At 44.9% G+C, this 22,136-nt stretch overlaps 2 protein-coding genes across 7 annotated transcripts in view; one reads left to right on the top strand and one right to left on the bottom strand.

Annotated features, from left to right (window-relative positions):
• Positions 1-9,477, top strand: part of SMC6 (structural maintenance of chromosomes 6) — a 71,540-nt gene extending 62,063 nt beyond the window's left edge. For all 4 annotated transcript variants that reach the window (XM_040992856.1, XM_040992857.1, XM_040992858.1 and 1 more), the window contains 5 exons: positions 379-504; positions 1,621-1,726; positions 5,543-5,695; positions 7,916-8,013; positions 9,011-9,477. In XM_040992856.1, coding sequence (XP_040848790.1) covers positions 379-504; positions 1,621-1,726; positions 5,543-5,695; positions 7,916-8,013; positions 9,011-9,125 — 598 coding nt within the window. In that variant the 3' untranslated portion in view covers positions 9,126-9,477. The remainder of the gene's footprint in view (positions 1-378; positions 505-1,620; positions 1,727-5,542; positions 5,696-7,915; positions 8,014-9,010) is intronic.
• A 4,711-nt stretch (positions 9,478-14,188) lies between these two features.
• Positions 14,189-22,136, bottom strand: part of VSNL1 (visinin like 1) — an 87,482-nt gene continuing 79,534 nt past the window's right edge. For 2 of the 3 annotated variants that reach the window (XM_040992852.1, XM_040992853.1), the window contains 2 exons: positions 19,887-20,102; positions 14,189-14,976 (listed from right to left, as the gene is read on the bottom strand). In XM_040992852.1, the coding sequence (XP_040848786.1) occupies positions 14,779-14,976; positions 19,887-20,102 (414 nt within the window). In that variant the 3' untranslated portion in view covers positions 14,189-14,778. The remainder of the gene's footprint in view (positions 14,977-19,886; positions 20,103-22,136) is intronic. The other variant, XM_040992854.1, reaches the window with a different exon arrangement.

Raw genomic sequence — 22,136 nt, 5'->3', positions numbered from 1 at the left:
AGTAGTTACATTACACATCCTGATACTCCTGTTCTCCTCACTCACTGATACTTCCCACTGAAGGGAGCCTGTCTCCTGTGTTGACCCCTTCTCTGAGGGGATGATACGTGTTTGCTGTCATTTTTCAAATCTGCCCCTCGGACCCTCATGGGGGCGCTTGCTCAAGCACTTCCTCCGCCTTCTCTAGGTCTGGGCTGTGTTCCTTCCTGGCTGGGTGAGCGCTGTCTCCTCCCATGGCCCCTTTTACCCTTGAGAGTATATGAAATTAGCTACTCTTAGGCTTAGGCCCTTGCTTGTTGTTACATGTATTGGCTGTTATGCTGTTCCTGGACTTTTTGTGGATGGCATTTATTTAATTACTATTTGTTCATAACATAGGCAATACCAAGAGGCAAGAGAAACCTATCTTGACTTGGATAATAAAGTAAGGACTTTAAAAAGGTTTATTAAATTATTGGAAGAAATCATGACCCATAGGTACAAAACGTATCAACAGTTTAGAAGGTAAGTGCATTAGAAATATCGCTAAGTATTATACACTTATGTATTTTCTTTGTTTCTGTATTATTATTTATAAATAGAAAAATTAGAAGAGCTTTCTATGGTGCACTTAACTGTTGTGCTTGCTCTGCCACTTGGGATTCCGGAATCTTCTCAGGAGCAAGCTGGGTTGGGTGGGACCTTTATAGAGAACTTAGTGCTTCCACACTTTGTTAGTTGTCTCTTGGTGCATGACTCAGAAGTGCCTGTTGATTGCTTAAATTGGTTGTACAAGATTTATGCTGAAGTAGCCTATTTCACTGTTGGGCATTGATTGTTCTCCAGGGAGACCAATGTTTAATAGCAAACTAGGCAGTCGAAGGATGTAATCAAGGACTTGGAGAACCTAGGCTGGGGGAGAAGGAGTGTTGGACAGTATCCCTTGGTTATCCGTGGATTCCTGCCATGTGTGCTTCCGTCAGTGGAGCTCTTGTGTGTGCACTGTTTTAGCTCCGATGCCTGTGACTGTGCCTGAGATGTAGCAAGCACGTGATTAGCATATATGGGGCAAATTAGATCAAACTAAAAGGAGAAATATATTTGTGGATTGGTTTTTGAAATGTGTTTCAGGTTTATTGGCTGTGTCAATCGTGGTGTTAGTATGTGAAGCAAATAGGACTCAATTTTCTCCTTTTGAGGCTGTTTTTAAGCTTTGTTGGGTGCAGCTAGGGCAGTATCAGTGTTTACCTGAGCTAGTATTGTGCTAAGGACTCTGCCAGGCTTGTGAATTTTCACATGAGCCAAAGACCTTACCAGCCCTGCCTGGCTCTGGGTAAGCCATTTTTGCTACCTAAATCTGGGAGGAAACAAGCAAATTGAATGAGCATTTTTCCATTCATCTTAAGCACAAGATGTGTATCTCTATTAGGATATAGTACAAAGTTTTTATTGATGTATTCATGTAGATCACCTGCTGTAATGAGGTACAGTGTAGGTGTTTTTATAATGAACTGATAAAAATGTGAGGGTGGAAATGAGTGTGGTACACGGCAGTGGATCACACATTGCCGTCTGGTTAAAGCGTTCTGGATGCACACTTACCGGCCTTCTTTTTCATGTGGTCTGTTTCTTTACTTCCAGGTGTTTGACTTTACGATGCAAATTGTACTTTGACAACTTACTGTCTCAGAGAGCCTATTGTGGAAAAATGAATTTTGACCATAAAAATGAAACTCTTACCATTTCAGTAAGTATTTCTTTACATCTGATATTACGAATATAAGCTCCTTCTTTCGATGAAACATTAATTAACTTTCAACTGTTGTCTTTGGAAAGCAAAAGATACATCTTTTTAAGTTCTTCTTGAGACTTAAAACAGCCTTTGCCAACATGTTGAAAATTGAATTAAACTTTTTGAATAAAACTGCTATTTAGTATTTCCCCCCCACAACCATATTATCTTTGTCAGATTATAATTGAGAATTTTATTCTCAGTGACAAGTGTTTTTCCTAATCTTTCTGTTGCACAGGGCTTGGGGGATGTTTTGGATTTTTTTTTCTCTTTTATGAATTTACACAGCATTTTTGAGTTATGTGGGGCGTTAGGTAAACTCTTTAATCTGTAATCTGACTTTAGGAAGCCAAAAAGGCTCCATCCTTCATGAGTCAGCCTTCGCAGCCTTTACTTTGAAGTAGTCCATTAATAGACCCAAAAAAAGGAAAAAAAATGGAGAGCTTAAACAGATTTGAGATCTTCTAAGAAGAATTCACAAATATTCAAATATCCGAAATTCAGAACTCATGGAATGTATTTAACAGCCAACAAAAGACATAATTAGCAGAATTCAGAGCAATTCAAACGAAGATACCTAAATTCAGTAACATCAAAATAGATGTGACACCATTGAGCAGGTCTTAAGAGATAAGAAGCATACAGTGTATAACAAAAAACAAACAAAAAATATTTGAAGAGATAGTGACTGAAATTTTTCAAAACAAATGCATCAACTCAGATTCAGAAATCTCCGAGTTAAGTGCAAAAACAATCGTTGTTGAGGACAAAATGGTCAAATAGCTGAAAACCCTTAACAAAGAGGTAACCTTTCAGTAACAAGAAAAAACACGCAGTACTTCCCAGTGAGTACTTATGAAACTTAAAGAAGACCTTAAAACAGAAGTTGTGGAGAATATATGTCACCTGTCAAACTTCAGAATGTTAAGGGTTTGTGTTTCTAGTAAGTGCTATGTGGAAATGTGTAACTAGAGGGACGAGCAGCGTTGTGAACAGCAAGCCAGGCTCATATCAGAGTGCCTGTTAGAATCCCAGCTCTCCGGTTCTGATCCAGCTCCCTGCGAATGCACTTGGGAAAGCAGCAGAAGATGCTCGGTCTAACACTGGGACCCCTGTGACACAGTCAGAGACGGATCTCTTGGTTTCTGCCTCTGACTGGCGCAGACCTGGCTCTGCAGCCATTTGGACCAGCAGATGCAAGAGCTCTCTATCTCTCCATCTTTCTCTGTGCCTGTGATTTTTTTTTAAAAGAAATAAACAAATAAAATTTTTTTTCTGTAACTAGCAGAATTACTCTTTCAAAAATGAAGATGAAACACTTTAGTTTTCACACAAACCAAAGTGGACGAAATTCTGATTCCATATGCTGTGAAAAGAAACCAAAGAAATGTCTTAATATAAAAGAAAAATAAGATGGAAATAAACAGCAAAAGGAGCAGAGAGCACTGTGAATGGCAGATACGTGGTTAAATATGAATAGTTATGACTAGCCCGCAGTAGTGTGTCTTGAGTTTATGAGATATAAAAGTAAAGTATATCTTTGCAAAAAAACTGAATAAGCTTCTTGGCACTTTTCCAGAGGTAATGTTCATACTAATTTAAATTTGATACATTAGAGATATGCATTGCAGTCTCTAGCATAACTACTGAAGAATTGTGAAGAATGTATAAAGAAGTAGTGATGACCACATGAAAGGAATGGTGAAGAGAAATACTCAAAATGCTGCTAATAAATGCAGGGTTGCAGGTCTAATCTTTAATAGTGAAGACATGGGAACAACCCAGATGCCCAGTGAAAGACAAATGGCTGAAGAAACTGGTACAGTTACTCAGTGCAACACCACTGAGACATTAAAAACAATGAGATTCTGCCATTTGCCATAAAATGTTCCCAACTAGATGCAATTATGCTAGTGAAATAAGCCAATCTCAAAAGGACACACATATGTTCTCTCTGATGGAAGGCAACTTTCATGCAAAATACAAGTTAAAAAGATGGATGGGTAAACATTGAATATACATGTATTCTCGCGGATGAACTGTTTAATGGAAACTAGCATACTGCAAATTGAAGATAAACTGCTGAATGCATCTCTACTCCTGAATAAAAGGAGAACTACCAATAAAACTGTTAAATATATCTTGGCGGTAGGATAGCAGGCTCTCTCACATTATGTATACTTACAATGCCATGGTACACATAAATAGCCAATAGTTGGACTTAGGGCTATTGCTGAAGGAGTCTAATATAATAATATGGGGGAAAACAACAGGGAGATGGAATTGGGGTAGGTAGAAGGTTAAATCCTTGGCTTATGGAACCATGTCATGAAAAATAAATGTGTGTGTGTGTGTGTATATATATATATATAAGAAAAGATGAAGAAATACTCAAATGGTGGCAAAAGGGAGGAAAACAGAACAGGTAACAACTTGGAAATGGATGGCTTAAAGTTAGATACATCAGTTATTACATAAGGATAAATGGAACAAAGAGTTGGATTGAAAATAAGACTAGCAGACTGGACAGAAAAACACATTTGGTGAACTATATTAATAACAAAACAGACTTTATGCAAAAATTATTTAAAACCAAAAGAGGCATTTCCTATTGAAAATGTGTCTGTACCTGATAACAGCATCAAAATACATAGAAGTAGGAAGAACTAAAATGCAAAACAGAATTGACACTTCAGTTGGAGAGATTAATAAACACACCAGTTATCACAGATTGTAGATTCTTTTGAGGTATGTGTGTGTGGAACATTTGCCAAAGCAGACACCACACACCTAGCCATAGTATAAATCTCAAAGTTCAAAAGATTGAAATCATTACTGAGTGCAATGTCAGATCAAGTGAAATAGAAGTAGCAGATACACAGATTCCACCGTGAGTTCCCATCACACCCCTCTCGCAGACTGAGACACAAGGCTGAGTACTGGATTGGCCAAGATGGGAAATCAGTGGAACTGGTTTAAAAACCCGTCAGTGTATGGCAGGGTCCTTCCACTTGGGTGTAATCCGAAGAAACTTGGTGGATACATCCTCACAAAGATACGCCATATAAGTTCAGGGTATTTTGCAAAACAACTGAATGTTCTCTTGACACCAGCATAATTTTTTTTAATAATGGGCTTGAAAATATTAGAAGCTAACTAACAAACTGGTAGGTGCTGTTTTTTCTCCTTGTTTCATACCTGTATATTTTTTGTTTTTTTTTTTTTTTACTGTAGAAGCACTTTTTAAAGATATTTTTGTCTGTCAATCCATTTATGCTGTAGTTTGGCCAGTGTAAGCGTCTCCAGTTTGACCCTGGGTCCTTTGGACATTTGCTTCTATAATTACTTCTTAAGCGGCATGACCACTAGATGTCACTATAATTCAAGTAACAAATCACCTCAGTACTTTTCAAATGTTTGCAACTATTAAAATTTTAGGAGAATTGACTTAAATTTCTTATTTTGATCAGTAGTATTTGTTTAACGTCAGCCCTTCTGTTAAGCGTTTAGGTTTTGGTATTTTAAATTCAGAAACGATGAGACAAAGCTTTCAGTTTGATTCTCAGGAAACTGAAAAGCACTGTTAGTGCAGATGTGGTTCCCTTTTGCTGTATTTTCAATGTAATAGATCCCATTTCCACATTGCTACATGATTTTATTTTTTCCTTTGCATAACTGTAAGCCTCCTCTTGCTTTACTTGCACTGAGAAGAATTTAACCTGCTTTCTCTGTGTTTTGTTTTTGTTGCCTGTTACCCTTGTTCCCTTTAAGGTCCAGCCTGGGGAAGGGAACAAAGTGGCCTTCAACGACATGCGTGCCCTGTCGGGGGGCGAGCGCTCCTTCTCCACCGTGTGCTTCATCCTGTCCCTGTGGTCCATTGCCGAGTCTCCCTTCAGATGCCTAGACGAGTTTGACGTCTACATGGTATTGTTAATATTTGAAGTTGTCTCTGTGTGAAGCATGTATTTCAGAAGAAGCACAAGCTTCTTTTCGTTTCAGCCATGGCAGCGGAGACCCTGCCCTGGCACTTGCGTCTGACTTGGTGGGGGCCGAGAATGGATTGTTCCCTGCTGTCATGCTGAGCCCTGCAGGCCTGTCTTGATCTCATCTCTTCTCTGCCAGTGTCAGTAGCTTACACTGCCTTCAGTTTTCCCCCTAGCTTGTCTCTGTCAACCCATAAATATGTTCAGCAAGTTTCCTGTTTCCACACAGAATTACAACCAGGTCATCACCCTTGCTTTGAGTAACTCTTAGCTGCTATGTAGCTGTCTCTTTCTTCACAGCCACACTTTTTTCAAGAGCACTTAACTTTGAGATTGAAACCTAGGATTGGAGCCCTACTTCTGCCAGCAGTTATTCAGCTAACTTTAAGCAAGCATTTATCCTTTGAAGCTCTTGGTGTCCATAAAACATACTAACTAATGCACCTTGCCTCACAGCATTGTGATGGGGCTCAAGCAGTCTTGCCTAGAATGCAGGCACCTGTTGAGTTCTTACGAGGAATTCATTATTCTCTTTCTGTCTTTGTACAATGGCTGTGACCATCCACTGTAATCTGAGTGTAGACTGAACCACTCCCACCATGCTTGTTCAGCAAAGGTCATAAATGAGCTGTGGATCTCCCTTTTCGTCTCGGGGTGTCTCGCACCACAGACGTCTTCTGCCTTGCCTTTTCTGGTGTCACTGTGATTTAGTCCTTGTGTTTGGTCTGCCACGCTGACTCCCGTACGTGGTGGAAGCCTTTGTTGGCTTCTTACGCTGCTCTTGATACTCCTGGATAGCTCATATTCTACGTGTCCCTTGTCCGCACGTCCGAGTCCCCAAACCACTCCCTGCCTGTGAGCACCTGCCAGGTTGGAAGCACCACATCCAGACGTTTCCCTTGTGTTCTAAATCCAGATGCCCTCTCCTGGTCAAAGTTCTGAAAAGCCACTTCCTCTTCCTGAATCCTTCCCCTTCCTTAATGGCAGGTGCTGCTGGTTGACTAGCCCCATCATCTGATTCTTCTTATCTTACTATTTACACTACATCTGATCTCTGCTCCTCTCTTAAGTGACTCTGTGGTGTCTGTTTTCTTAACTCTCCTCACCTGTTGCTCACTGTGGCATCCTGTTGCTCAGACTTGGAACTTCAGTATAAATCACTTCAATAAATTGGAACGATTCGTCACATTTACACCCTTCAGTAGTTAGTTGTTGTTTGTAAATGAACATTTCATTCTCCAGCCTGACTCGGGCTTTTCAGGAGAGAGTCCTGTGCTTTCTCAGCTGTACTCAACAGTTCTTAGTCAGTCTATGTCAAGCTCAACATGCCTTTTCAAGACTTGACTGACGTGTTCCCTTGCAGTAGCCTTCTGTGAGCAGCCATGGTACCTGGCTGTGTAGGATCGGCAGCTGACTGGGAACTTCTCACAGCCTCCTTGGCATTGCCTTACCCCCACCTTTGATGGTTATTACTGTTTTCATATTACGAAATACGTTGTTATATATTGTTATGGTTTCTAGCAGTTTATAGCCTTTTTGAGATCACCAACTGTGTCTTAATGGCATTCATGGCATCTTCCTGCCTGACCCCCTACTAAGCAAATGCTGTTCATGAGTGAGAGTTCAGACTTGGGGTTTATGTTTAGTCTTCATATCAAATTTTTCCTAAGCCCCATGATGAAAGATGGGTTAAAGATTCTTCTGATGAGAAATGACTTCTAAGCTAATTCATAAATCAGAAAAGATTGCTATTCTTGCCATGCAGTGTTTTTGTCCAAAATGTCAGTATGCAGTCTGCTCACCTGCCTAACTTGTAGTTCAGATTTATTTCTTGAACAGTTTCTTTTTCTCTTTCAGAAGCTTATTGGTTCTATAACATGCAGTGGCATCATTTGGATCTGATTGTTCTATATATTTGAAGGAAGAGCCATATTATATTTGAGTATAGATTTTACCTGGAATATTTGCGGATGTTTCTGTGGCCATTTTCCTCTGGTAGTGTTGAATTGTCTTTGCTTTTACTGTATGAATTCCCTGATACTATAGATAAGGACATTGCAAGGTCCCTGGATGAAAGTATTGGAGTTGGTACCAGCCACCAGAATGCTGCTTTTATAGAAATGCTACTGACATGATTCTGATTTTCTCCTTTTCTCTTCAGGATATGGTTAATAGGAGAATTGCAATGGACATGATACTTAAGATGGCAGACTCCCAGCGTTTTAGACAATTTATCCTGCTTACGCCTCAAAGCATGAGGTAACTTTAAAACACTTTCTGTTTACAAACACACTTACACACACATACAAAGGAAAAGAAATCTTGTGTAATCTTGTTAATGCACAGGCATAACTGACCAGTGGGCAGTAATTAGCTTCTGTGCTGGATCTGGAGATTTCAGTTCATTTTTCTTAGTTATAGATACTTGAAATCTTGCTTGTGTTTTGTAGCTGGAAAAAAAAGCTGATTCGATTTTTTAAATATTTTATTTTTCATTTTATTTGAAGGGGAGAGTACGATCTTCCATCCTTTGGTTTACTCCCCAAATGCCTGCAGCAGCCAGGCTGTGACCAGGCCAGTCCAGCAGCTCAGAACCCCACCTCGGTCTCTTGTGTGGCTGTCAGAGACCCAAGTGCTTGAGCAGCCATCTGCTTCTTTCAAGGTGCTCGCTACCAAGAGGCCGGATCAGCAGCGGAGGAACCAGTGCTCGAACCTGGTACTCCAAAATGGGATATGGGCCTCCCTGGCCATGACTTGAAAGCTATGGGAAGCGCCTCCCAGACCTGTCATTGTTTTGTTTTGAATCTGCTCCTTTGTGGTTATCTTGGCCATCTAGTGGAATTTTAGTAATTACCTTTTAGACTGGAACTAATTCACGGTTTCTCTCTTCTTAGCTCTTTCTTGGAAACTTACAAATAGCAGTGTTTATGAATAAAGAACTTTCTCCTCTGCTGCCTCTCAGTGTTTATTGGGGTCATGTGACCATTTAAAGATTGAGTTTTGTGACTGGAAATTAAGTTTTGTGATTGAAATTCCTTGGCTGAAAATCTGTTGACTAGCAAGGTATATTATATTTTTAAGTGAAAGCAAATTATTTCCTTATTTCAACTTATATATCCCTTAGGTTATTAGAATTCTACTGATAGCAGATAATAAACTGTCATACAGATTTAGATTTTCATGTGGCAATATTAGAGATTTTTTATTGGGTAGAAACTTTCTTGGATGTTTGAATTATTAATTTTGTTTCCTTTAGCTCCCTCCCTTCAAGTAAACTCATTAGAATTCTTCGGATGTCTGACCCGGAAAGAGGACAGAGCACGTTGCCGTTCCGCCCCGTGACTCAGGGAGAAGATGATGACCAAAGCTGATAGGGAACTCGGCGTTTGTAAAGGGATGAAAATTCTGAACGGTGACAGAATGAGACTGGGAGATACACTTGACTAAAACAAACTCCTTTACATCTCTGGCTGCAGTGAAACGTGTGGAGAAGCCTAGAAATGCAAGTACAACCAGCAATTTCAAGTTACTGTTACTTTGTTTTGAGAAATCAGTTTCATAGTACTGTTTTTCAATCTTTTTAAGTTTTTTCGTACCATCTACTTTTATAGATTTCTTTTTCAGAAGTAAAGTTTTGTACATATGCACATGTACATATCTGTTTAGTTTGGGTTCATTTCTATAGTATTTTGTAACAATTAAAATAAAAATTTAAGCACCTGGTTATATTTAGTTTTGCTTTTCCAGAATGTCGTATTCCCAGCAGTGGGATAGCAGGGTCATGTGGTAGATGCGTTTTCAGTTGTTGTCACTGGCTGGTGGGGATGTGGGGCTGGGAGGAGCCTGGTGGTGAAGTCTGCGTGTTACAGTGAGCCTCAGCTGAGGACTGAGTCCAGCACTCTCAGGCCATGGCTCCCCTCAGCACCGGCCAACATAGTAACTGAGGAATTCTTCATCAGAATTCTATTTGATTCTAAGTTGCTAGGCTTGCCAGAGAGTCTCAGAAATTTACTTTTTTTTTGTAGGGAGAAAGGAAATGTTTTCATGGCATTGCTAACAATTGTATACATCTCTGCCTTTTTTCTGAAAAGATTAAGATCATGGGAAGGAATTGCTCTATGTAAAATTAAACCTTTGTGACATAAAGAAGCCATTTATAGGACAATAGTTTTGATAACATGGATATATTTAAGGATCGTAACCTCAAATGTAATTTTTTAACTTTGAATATTTTCCCATTGTTTTGTTTAAAAACAGTGTAAACTACCCTCCGGCCCCTATAGCAGGGACATGCAGCGCCTTGCTCTGTGGCCTGCTGTCCCCACAGAGGAGGCCCTAATGCTGTGACATGACCACCACATTGGAAGCATTTTCTACTTGGCTCCCGTCACGGATTTGTCTGCACTAAATCCAGATGCACTAGGGCATCTAGCTAATGCTGCCCACAGCAGACACAGCACCACATCACAACCAATCTCATCTTGCTAGCATTCCACAGTCTTTTCCAGCTCAGATCACTTTCCTTAGATCTGGTAGAAAAACATGAATTATTTGACACAGATTCTTGTAAGATTGGTCTCAGGAAAACCAGTTATAATGTAAAGTGCCATTTTAATGACATAGGACTGAATGTGTATTTAGGGAGGTGTTTTCCTACCTGGTAAAGCTTGGAGGAGACATCTCCATCCTTAGTCCTCGTCACAGACTGTAGATGACTAGCTGGGCCTCCATAGATCACTGCCATGTACGTTCCTCACATTGGGAAATGCACCTCTCCCCGTTACCTGGGCATGTTGTAACTCACTGTCGATCAATAGATGGTGACTTGAAGGCTAGGTAGGTCAGAAAAGGCAACGAGAGGAAATGGATCCTTCCCATGATCTCTGCGACCAGTCCAGTTTCCTCGAGGCTCTTTCATAAGGTGGACACCTGCCCTGCCTGTGTGGAGAAAGCGCACAAGGAAGTCCCAAGCTTCCAGATCAGAGAAGTCAGGGTTGGCTTTCAGAAGTCCCAAGCCCCTGCTGCACCGGCTCCCTGTGACCGCATGGAGACCACACACTGCAGTTGTCCACCTGGCCCACTAAAACCAGTGAGAGGTACCTTTTTTAAGCTACTGAACTTTGGGGTAATTTTCTACGTAGCAGTAGGAATTAGAACAGATTTTAGATAACTAGACCAGGTCGCAAAACAAGCCAAAGCTCGTTGCACTGTGTTGAATGCCTTCTCTAAAAAATAAGGAAAGTACAAACAATATTGTTGTACTTGAGAGAACAAAGGACTGTTATGGAGTGGTGGAAATTTTATCAACTTGATGATACATCAGTGTGCATAATAAAAAGTGTGGCTGAGAGCCGCATGATGCAGGCAAGGAGATGTCCAGACAAGTACAAGAAGGACCCTGTTGCTGCCTCCAGCTGCCTGTAGGAAGGTGGGCGGTGGTCAAGGACAGGTGAGTGCGTCGAAGGAAGCGCAAGACATTTTCATCCTCGGACTCTTTCGAGTGGCAACTGTTTTTCAACTTGGAATAGCTGGGACTGTAAAATTGTTGATCAGTACCTCAGGCAGGTCTTAGAGCTTTTCAGTTACAACCTAAGGAAATGTTCTCTGTAAACAACAAAACTCTCAGGGCTCTTGTTCCATAGCTGTCTCAAGGTGAGCCTCTTAAAATGGAGTGGACTTTATAAGCTGAAACATAGGAAATCTATTTTAATTATTTTTTTTAAGAATTGTATCATATTAGACAAATATGCAGAATAAAATGAAAACCAGTTATACTTTTAAACTTTTATGGAAGGCAATAGACAGAGAAAACCACTCCTCTTTACAAAGGAGTTACAAGCTGAGTTGGTATGGATTTCAGCATTGCCATGAGCATTTTCATTGAACCCTTTCTGGAATGCATATGTTGTACTGGCTGATATTCTGAGCCTACACCAGCCTACAGTATTGTGTGTACAGGGCAAAGGTTCATTGCCTTGGAGCAAGAATGAGACTCAGTGTGCCACATCCTGAACAATTAGATCTGAGGAGCCTCGGACAGTGACATCCGAGGCTGGCCCCGACTTTGAAATTCCAGCAGTGTGAGGTGTGTGAATTGTTGTGAAGGAAAGAGCGCAGATTGTGGCTGCAGAGAGACTGCGACAGATTGCTTGCTGACGATGCTGATGGCAGTCTCCAGCCCCACTCAGAGACGGGAGGGAGTCCAACTCCCTCCTTGAAGATGGATACGCTTGTGATTTGTAACCAACCAAGTGTAGTGACACTTCCTGATTTTGAAGGCTAGATGGGAAAGATGACAGAGCTTGCAGCTCCCCAGCTCCCCAAGGCACCAGGTGAGCCGTGGGACTGCCCCGAGGCTGCTGTGCTGTGAGGAAGCGCAGACCTTCCCTTGCAGAGAAACTGAGAACAGATCCCACGTCAGTCCCCAGCTGCCCCAGGCCTGTTGCAACGCCAGCTGCTGCCTCACTGCAACGGGAGCCCGGATCCCACGTGGAGCCATCTGCAGTGTGACCTGTGACTTCATGTGCAAGAGTGACATTGTTCAAGCCAAGAGGCTTTGGAGCTGAGTTGTTAACCGTGACATGGTAAGTAACATCCCCCACCATAGAAACCCTTAAAATGGGAATTTCCTCTTTATGTAATAATGGGATTCTTTGTGAGAATGTGTATTTCACATATGTAATAATATATGTGAAGTGTGTATATGGTGCAATCCATTTTATTCCTTTTACTCCTTCAGCATTTTATGTCCATGTCGCTCTGTGTACCCCCGTGTTTGCAGGGGCTGTGTAGTGTGGCATCCACTGTTTCGTGCTTACCTCTTCCGGTAGCAGCATCCCTGGATGGTACCCAACAGTCACACCACAGACTTCCTGGGTCAAACCACCTTGTGGCTGGCTGTGAGAACTGCTTGGGGCATGTGGCCAGGAGTGAGAAGGCTGGGTCAAGGGCAGGTGTCTGATTCTTGTCAGCACTGCTAGACTTCTAACCAGCTGCACTGCCCAGCAGTAAAGATGAAAACATGTGCATAGCAAGGTGTTGCTCACAGCCCAGTTCCTTGGAAAGGGCTAGTGGCTCTGCTGGGGGTGTTTCCTATAAGCTCCCCAGACAGCTGCTTGGCTCACCTCCTCCCTAGGAGGAGGAAGTCCTACCTCAGATAACACCTCATTAGCCCCCTGCCAAGAACCACCGCCATGTCACCCCAGGCTGCCTCCACCTTGCTCTGCTTTCTGTTGTCATTCTTGCACTTTGCACTTGTGTCTGTGTAACAACTGCTCCTCTACCGCATCATTGACTAACACACAGTAATGGTGCTGGCTGCACGTCTGTGAGCAATGGACATTGGTCCTGAGGGAACTCCTCCAAGCATGACTTCAGTGCCATTCAGCTCCCCACCCACCCCAACCTTTGTTAGCTGAAAGAGGCGTATTAGAACGACTGATGCCCCACCCCCAGTTTCTCCTTGTGTACAGTTGGGGCTCACTGTGCTTGGGGCACAGGGGACTGACAGTTTCAGGTCCCTTTGGTATCCTAAGTGCCTCTAGTGAGCTTCCCTTGGTCGGCCTCCTACTGAATGGTTCCAGGATCTCTGGGCTGGCTCTCTAGTGTCACCAGGCCTTCACCAGTGAGTACTCGGAGGAAGAAGGGAGCACTGGGATGTGTGACACTATCCACTAGCTCTACATGAAGAAAAAATCAGTTAGAATGCACAGTCCTGTGCTCTGTCACACTGGCCTTGTCTGCGGTTACTGGGTGCTCAGCAGCCGTGTGTAGCTGTTTCCACTGTCAACCTCCTAGAGGGCAGCACTGCGTGCAGAAACTGACATTGCCAGCCCTTCTGCTGGCGTCTCTGCCTTCGTTTCTCAAGATCAAAAGGGTCAGGATTTTGCCCCATCATTAAAAATAAAAATCTGCTTCCTTGAGAATTGGGAGGGCAGGAAGCAGTGTACGGCCCCACTGGCTGATCTCTGAGGACACCCCGAGTGCAGCAGTGTGCCTCTGCATGGCCCAGGACGCGGTGTGAGCAGCACAAGGGCAGCACGCAGATAAGGTCTGTGTCTCTGTGCTGTACATGTGTTCCAAAACGAACAAGTCTTCTGTCTTCTTCAAGTGTCTTATGCCCTAGGAATTGTTCCTCTTTTGGGGGCTGGGATAAAAAGAACTTCAGAGTTGTGAGTTTAAGGGTGGAGTTAGTAAGTTGTTGCTAGCTGACCCTTGACTTATTAATACCACCTTCAAATTTAACACATCTGAAAGAATTACAGGGAAGTTAAACATTATCAATGTATTTGGGACATCTTTTGCACTTCTTTGAAAGCCTCTGAAAATTCAAGCAGAAATCAACACACTTCCATCTTTGTTTTTACTTTCAATAAATGTCTTTGTATATATGTATATAGAGAGAGTGATATACTTAATTACCGAGTCATTTAGCAGGATTTTTAAATTTTATACTGCATTCATCCAACACAGCTCTTTCCAGATTGATAGGATGCAAGTGAGGTCAGAATTAGGGCAAACCCAAAAGGCATGCAAATGTACATTTCTCTTCACTGATGATGGAAGCTGTCATGTGTGGACCAGACTTGGGAGCCAAGGGCCCCTGTGTGCAGCCGGCCAGCACTATTTTACAGGAGAATGGCAGCACAGCTTATCATTGAGTTACATTGCTGTGAGGGCTCAGTGCTACTAACATGTAATCAAGGAGACACTAGCATCAGCAAGACATGTACAAGAACTCGTACAACGCTGCAGCACGTTTCTGCCCAGGCTTGGAGGGAGGAGGGGTTTTTTTATGAAATGATATTACACGGATCACTTTGTGGCAGGTTGTCTGTCTCATTTTATAATATATGCTTTTAAAATTCATTAGCAAATCACATTCTCATGCACACAAGTGTTTCAAACACAAGAAGCAAGTCCATTTATAGATAGTCCAAGCAATATTTGTGTGTGTGTCTGTGTGTGTGGCTGCAGACTGAATGGAACATTGAGACTTGTGCGGTCCATAGCTCTGACATCACCTTATTTTTGGATGTCGCACTGCAGAAGTAAAACAATGGAAGGGTCGCTCTTTGCAGCTTCTTTGAATTCATCCAGTGTGATCTGGTCATCTTTGTTCTTATCCATCTTGCTGAAAATCTTGTCTACTCGCTGCTCCGGCGTGAGACCATCCTCATTCATCTTCATCATGATCACAGTGCCCACCATTTTGTAGATCGCCTTGGGAGAAAGAGGAGGGTATTCACCTGACTGGGTCCCACTCATCCTCCAAGCATCGGCTTCTCTTTTCCCAAAGAGGGTTCATTCCCTATGCTAGTTTCCATGGCAGCCTGTACTGATACCCCCCCACATACACCAGTCTGAATTCATTTCACATTTTACTACAGTAGCTGCTTCATCTGAGAGTATGTTGTGTCAATCTAGGAGCTGTGAGCCATGCTTACTGCCGTAACTTTAGGCCTTACCACAGTGCTGGACACACAGTAGGTCTCTAGTAAATCATTATTGAATGAAAACAACATCCTTTCAGCTTGCTGCTGTGTGGGATGTGGGGAAGGCAGGCAGTAGGAGGAAGGACTAAGTGTGGTGCTAGTGAAGATGAAACTGAAGGAACCAGTGTTGTGGTGTAGGGAGTTAAGCTGATGCCTGCAACGCCAGCATCCTGTATGTGTGATGGCTGGAGTCCAGGCTGCTCCACTTTTGAACCAGCTTCCTGCTTTATGTCCCTGGAAAGCAGCAAAAGATGATCCAATTGCTTAGAAGACCCAGTGAAGCCCCTGGCCCCTGGCTTCAGCCTCACTCTCCAGCTGTTGCAGCCTTTTTTTCTTTTCTTTCTTTCTTTCTTTTTTAATGTATTTATTTTTCTTGAAATGGCAGATTTACAGAGAGAAAGAGATGTAGAGAGCTTTTGTGGTTCACTTCCCAAGTGGCCACTTCAGCTGAAGCTGAGCTGATCCCAAGCCAACTGCTTCTTCCAGCTCTTCCACACAGGTAAAGGGTCCCAAGACTTTGGGCTGTCTTCTATGTTAATGGCTTTCCCAGGCCACAAGCAGGGAGCTGGATGGGAAGTGGAGCAGCTGGGACATGAACTGGTGTCCATATGGAATCCCAGTGCATGCAAGGTAGCATTTGACATCTAAGCCGTCACACTGGGTCCACAGCCATTTTTCTTAAGATGAAATAAAGAGAGAAAAGGTGCAGAGCGTAGGATTCTATAGATGAGTATGACCAGAATTTATGCTTAAAGATTGGTTAAATAGGCTTCAGTTAGAGAAGATTTAACTAAAATAAATGTGAATCTTTCAGCAGGAGGAAGTGGTGGGTTTTAGGGGAGGTCAAGAACTGTAGACTGGGAAAAGGATCCTGGAGAGAAATAGTGTGTTCCGTCTCAGACACACTGAATGTGAGGTGCAGCTGACAGTCAAGGAGAGGCAGCCTGGAACATGTGCACATGGAACAAGGCCCAAGTGGGGAAGAACTCGCAATCTGTTGAGACAGGCAAGCCAGGTGTGCCGCCAACATTAAGTTCCGAAAGAAATTACTTGAGGAGGAAAGCAGCTGTTCAGAGCCAAGTCCTGGAGGCACAGTAACAGTGCCTGAATCCTGTCGGGAACGGGCAGGGGGCACAGGGGGCCTACAGGGAAGTGAGAATGTCTCACAGTTGGATTATGGTGATGGTTGCACACCTTTTTAAAAAATGTTACACTGCAGAATTAAAATGGGTGGAATTTATGGTGTGTAAACTACAGTTCATTAAACTTATTTTTAAAAAGAATGATAATTAGACAAGATGAAGGGAGTGGGTGTTGAGATCTTTAAGGGTGAACCCACAAAACTGGAGGCACCTATAGAAAAGGCCACTACCCAAGGCAACGACCAGCGAGAAGATGCCACTGGGGAGCCAGGAAGAGGACCCGTGCTGGCCACGAGGGCACCTGCATTCCAGGCTTCCAGCCCCAGGATGTCCCCTGATGTCCCCACCGTAACAGGCCATCTGCACACCAGGAGCCTGGACAAAAACCCAAAAAGCAGTCAAACAGCTTGACATCTGACTGCAGTCCCAGGAAGAAGAGCCAAAAACGATGCCCCCAGCTTCCTGCCCAGAAGCCTTTCTGAACTGCAGTACCCAGAGAAGACCCCAGATCTGCCTCCAGGACAGACTCCAGGAAGCCAAAGTCAGTGGGAGGCTGGAGGGCCAGGAAGGAGGAAGCTGTGCAGAGTTTCCAAAGTCTGCCTTAGGTCTTCCTTCCTCTGAGAACCAGGCTGCGCAGGGGAGGAACACCACAGAGGGGTCTCGTAACAATCAGCCTTCACATGGGCTATGGGACATTGTAGCTCTAACCAGCCAGAGGATACCTGTCTACCCCTCTTTCTTTTCAGGCAAAGCGTCTGGCCTCTGCTCATTATTTGCCCTGTCCCCCTGGGTGCTCCAGTTAGGGGTTACCCCGCACTGCCTTGAAGCTATCTCCTGACCAGCCAGTCGTCTGGGGTTCTAAATCCAAATGCTGCTTATTACTGCTTGTTCTACTATCAGTAGCCATCCACTGATTGCAGGCTTTTCCCTCCCTCCCCCCCAGGAACTTGTATTTCTCGTCCAGCATTCCTCAGTCTTTTATTGAAAATGTGTTTAGTTACTTGAAAGAAACATGAAGAGACACAGATTGAGAGATCTACTGGTTATCTCACTCCCCAGATTCCTGAAGCAGCTGGAAGTAGGCCAGACTGCACCAGGAGCCTAGGACTCAGTCTAGGCCTCCCATGGGACTAACAGTGTCCCAACTACTTGAGCCATCATCTGCTGCCGCCCTCCGGGAGTCAGGTGCAGCCAGGACTGTAACCCAGTGTGGCCACATAGGATGTGGCCATCCCAAGCTGAGTCTTGACTGCTCAAGCAAACAGCTGTCTCTCAGTCTGTCTTCTTGGATCTTCTGACCATTCTTTCTCAGTCACCTTTCAAGACGGCTCCAGGCTCATCATCTCTAAACCTTACCGAGCTCTAGGACCCAGCCCTCCTGGAACTACTTTCTTATTCATACTCTTAAAATGCCTTTGTACCTGAACAATCTCACCACACTTGTGACAAGTTACCATCCAGAGAACAGAGACCTCACTGACTATCTGAGCTGCTCAATACAGACCCCACAATGGGCACATAGTAGAAACAGTCCAACTGAAAAGAAACCCCTCCCAGTCTATCTTCCCTGACAACCCCTAAAACCAGCCTGGGGTGACCATGTATGTCACCTCTACCTGCCAAAACAAATCACACACATACTAGACAAAGAACATAATACAGATGTTCAGTCACAACATCCAAATGCCAGTAAGATTATGAGGCACACCAAGTCACTGGAAAATGTGACCTACAACCAGGTGGAAAATCCCAGTCGGTAAAAGCCTCCTACAAGAACATGCATGATGGTTAGGAGGAAATGAGGAGAGCTGGACTCGAGGGAGAGAAGCAGAAAGGCCAGGAGAATCCTGAAGTCCAAGACAAGCACTGCCGGCCTGGTTCCATTGCCTGGACTTGCCGTGTCCTACCATGAGCTGCCTGGCCCTCACAACCATTTCACAAAACTGTCCATCACCGAGACAAGAACAACACTGCTTTGTAATGATGTCCGGTCAAAGAGAAAACATTGATGGTACCACAAAATGCCGCACGTCCCTGCTTCCTGCCGGGTGTCTGCTGCTCCATCGCCAGTTTGAAGATGCCTGCTTCCTTGCATACTCCCCAAGTCACCCAGCCAAAGTCCTGATCCTGGGAGTCTCAACACCCTCTAACAGAATTGCCTTCCACTGTTCCCTCCCTACATGGGGGTGCAAGCTCAAGAGGCTTAACTTTGCAAATGTGTTGTTAGTGGTCTTTAGCTAAAGGGCACCAACAAGGATGACTTTGGGGAAGATGAGATTGACCTTCAGAGGGGAAACATGGCAGGAAGTGGAAAAGAAGAAACTTAGAAAAGCCTGTTTTATAGAGGGTCACAGAGACCTTGGGAAGAGCCAAGTGGAGGAAGGTAGAAGACGTACAACATTACAGGAGAAAGGTGACAAAATGAAGCCCCACGTGTAGTGGAGTTATGTTTTCTTTTTTCTAGTAAATTGGAAGATTTATAAAGTGGATACAAATAGAGAACTAAGGTATTGGTTTGTGAGTTGTGTTGGGAGAGAGTGGGCATTGAAGATGCAGAGTGCAGGAGGGAGGCCCACAGAGGGCATCCGTGAGGAGCTCAGCCTCAGAGGCAGAGTATGAGCAGGCTGTGGGGCACCAGGGCTTTGTGTTACCCTGTGATGGCATTGTGCCCAGTTTTCACGTGGGGATGCCCACTCCATGAACGTCCGCCCTCGTGGTATGGATAGAACATCTCCCCAGAATAGCCTGGGTCTTGCCTATGGCCAGTAGTGAGTCTCGCTCCTTCGACTACCATGGTGGCTGCAAGGGATGGGCACACACTTTCCCTGAGATATTCACACAGAAGTCAGGGAGCCATGCTCCAACTGCTGAGTGCCTGCTAGAGTCTGAGGGCCCAGCAGCAAGCAAGAGGATTCCTGCCACAGAGCTCCCAGTCCACCATACACTCTGCTGTACAGATGTGCAGGGCAGGGAGGGGTTTGACTGCATTGGAGTGGGGTTGGGGGGCACATGTGTATAGGATATGGAAAGAAGGGCCTCCCTGATCTGCAGGGTAAGGGGTGAGAAAGGAGCCTTGGAGAGGTGGGCTGAGGGGAAGAGCAGGAGAGAACCCTCACGGCATGGCTGAGCGCGAGAGGCAGACCCGGGAGGCTATTCATTAGAGTGCAGTGAGGGGGAGGGCAGGGAGGTGGGGAGAAGAGCAGCTGAGAAAGAGTCCGGCCTCTTGTGGCATGGTGGGAGTCTGAAGGAGGGGGCCTCTGGCAGCCTGTGCCGCTCACCCCAAAAAGCTGGGGTGAGGAAGAGGACGTCATGCCCTACAGAGCTGCACTAAGCCACAGGCAGACCAGTCCCGAGCACACCCAGAGTGCCCAGCAAGGCTTCCGTTTCTCAAAGCCCTCAGAGGCTGCGTGCAATGCCCACTGGCAGGGCAGGAGAGAGGCCTCCTTGGACCCGTGCTGCTGCCCTGGGCCTGGTCAGCGCCCCCTGAGCGCCTCACCTCAATGATCTCCAGCATCTCCACTCGGGTGATCTTGCCGTCACCATCCAGGTCATACATGTTGAAGGCCCAATTCAGCTTCTGCTCGAAGCTGCCCCTTGAGGTGATGGACAGGGCACAGATGAACTCTCGGAAGTCGATGGTGCCGTCTCCATTCTTGTCGAAGGTTCGGAAGGCATGCTGGGCGAACTTGGACGCATCACCATAAGGGAAGAACTGCAAGGTGGAACACACACTATCAGTCAGGGACAGGAGGGCGTCAGAACAAGCAGCTGGTTGTTTACCAGGAGGGAGTGACAGGTGGATTCCTACCGCCACTGCAGGCTCTCCTGCGATGGCCTACTCTGTTGGACGGTGGTGTGGCCAGGGTTCTCCAGGGCAGGCCTCCCTTTGCAGGTCTGCCACAACAGGCGCCTCACTTTTACATGTGGCTTTGAGTTAGTGAAGCCCAAATCATTCAAAAAGCAACAATGGGGGCAAGTCTTCCTTTGCAGAGGGAGGACAGAGCGTGTTCCTCTGCTCACCTGGGCTGGGGTACGTGCACATCCACTCCCTCTCCGTATGAAGGTGGCCGCTCACTGCCTGCCTGGCCCTCATTCCTCCTGCCCCTGGCTCCCAGCCCAGCCCATGCACTCAGCTCCTTCCTGGGTGTAGTCCCAGAGTCTGACTTCTTTTTCACAGGGACATTTCTTTTGCAGAACAAACATCTAAAAGGCATTAAAAATAGAGCATGACTGGGCTTATTTTCAAGAGACATAAAGAGGTTTCTTCACAGAGTCAGCCGTCACCGAGGGGGCGTGAGCGTCAGAGGATGGACACAGAAGGAAGGCAGAGGCTGCTGGGAGCAGAGACCACAGAGACTGGTCATGCTGGCCTCGGTGCCAAGGCCTGTGTCAAACAGCAGGTCATTTTCATCGTTAATCGGCGAACAGTCTTCAAAGCCTAAACAAAAACAAAAACTCACCCGGAGCTATTTTCAAGCAGAGAAGGGTTGTGTGTGTTCGAAGATGAAGAAATGCAGCAGCTATAGCCTCTGCAAGTTGATTACTGAGGACACGCACTAGTGTCACCTGCAAGGTGGACCAGCAGGTCATATGCTATGCACATGGCTGCCTCCCTGCCCACTGTGGGCACGTGCATGCTTCCCATCATGGCTCTGCTAAGCCTGGCTGCCCCCTCCACCTGCACTTAGGCACACACAGGACAACAGAAGACTTCTCTGCAGGAGCCACATGGTGCCAGTCCTCACAGGTTCTCTGTGTGGAAGACTCAACTCCAGGGGCAGAGCAGAGGAGGGCCTAGGTTTGTGATTCAGTAGCATTCACTTCCTGGATGCTGAAACTGGTTCCAGCTACTATTACCATGTAGTGAATCACCACAAAACTGAATACCTTAGAACATCATTTTATTAGCTCTGAAAAGAAAGTGAGAACGCCTTGTTTTTGTCACCCATGTGTCATTTTGGGGCTATGAAAACCCATGTCTCTGTTCTCTGTCTCCCTCCTCTTTTGAGAAAATTCTGCAGGCCCTGTTGTGGGTGCTGGGGTTACAGAGATCCATTGCTCCAACTCTCTGTGCTCTGCAGCCACGCAGCAGTTCTCGGGGGAGTTGGCCTGGAACTGGCCAAGGCCACCTTGCAGAGTTAGAGCTGGAATATAGCTCCAGGGGGCAAGGGATGAGAGACTGAACTGCGGGGTTCAAGCAGGAGGCCTGAGATAAGAAAAAGATCATTTCCACCCGACCCCAATCCTGCTTAGGGGCTTGGGACCTGAGGGCTGGTTGACAGGGGCTGGATGCCAGCCAGACCATTGAGCAGGTGTGGCTTTCTGTGTCAGCAAGTTTGATCTAAGGTGCCTTTAGCATGTGCATGTTCTTTGTTCCTTGCCAGGTGGGTGCTAGCAGAGTGCTTCAATAGTTGATGGAAGAATGCAATGAAAGGCTTATTTGGATGAAAAAGCAAAAATGCAGATTCCTGGTATGAGCGTGGGAGCCCCAGGAAGCTGAGTCCCCCTCGGAGGGGGCTCAGCACACAGCCTCCCTCTGCAGGTACGTGAGCCCACTGGGCCTTTACTTCACGGAGGTTTCTGGCAATGCCTTAACCATCTGATTTCTTACAGCATAGTTTTAAGTTCAGGGATACTTGACAGTTTTGTCTAAAAATAGTTGGGCACCTTTGGACAGTCTATTAAAAATTAATTTAGGTCTGAAAATCCTTGAGAGAAAAATCGATTGCGAATTTTGAGCTATAAA

Source organism: Ochotona curzoniae, unplaced genomic scaffold (genome assembly GCF_017591425.1).
Source record: "Ochotona curzoniae isolate NIBS_2020 unplaced genomic scaffold, NIBS_Ocur_1.0 contig_883, whole genome shotgun sequence".
In the NCBI taxonomy this organism is placed as follows: domain Eukaryota; kingdom Metazoa; phylum Chordata; class Mammalia; order Lagomorpha; family Ochotonidae; genus Ochotona; species Ochotona curzoniae.
The sequence above is the reverse complement of the archived record's forward strand: the minus strand, read 5'-3'. Positions and strand labels throughout refer to the sequence as shown.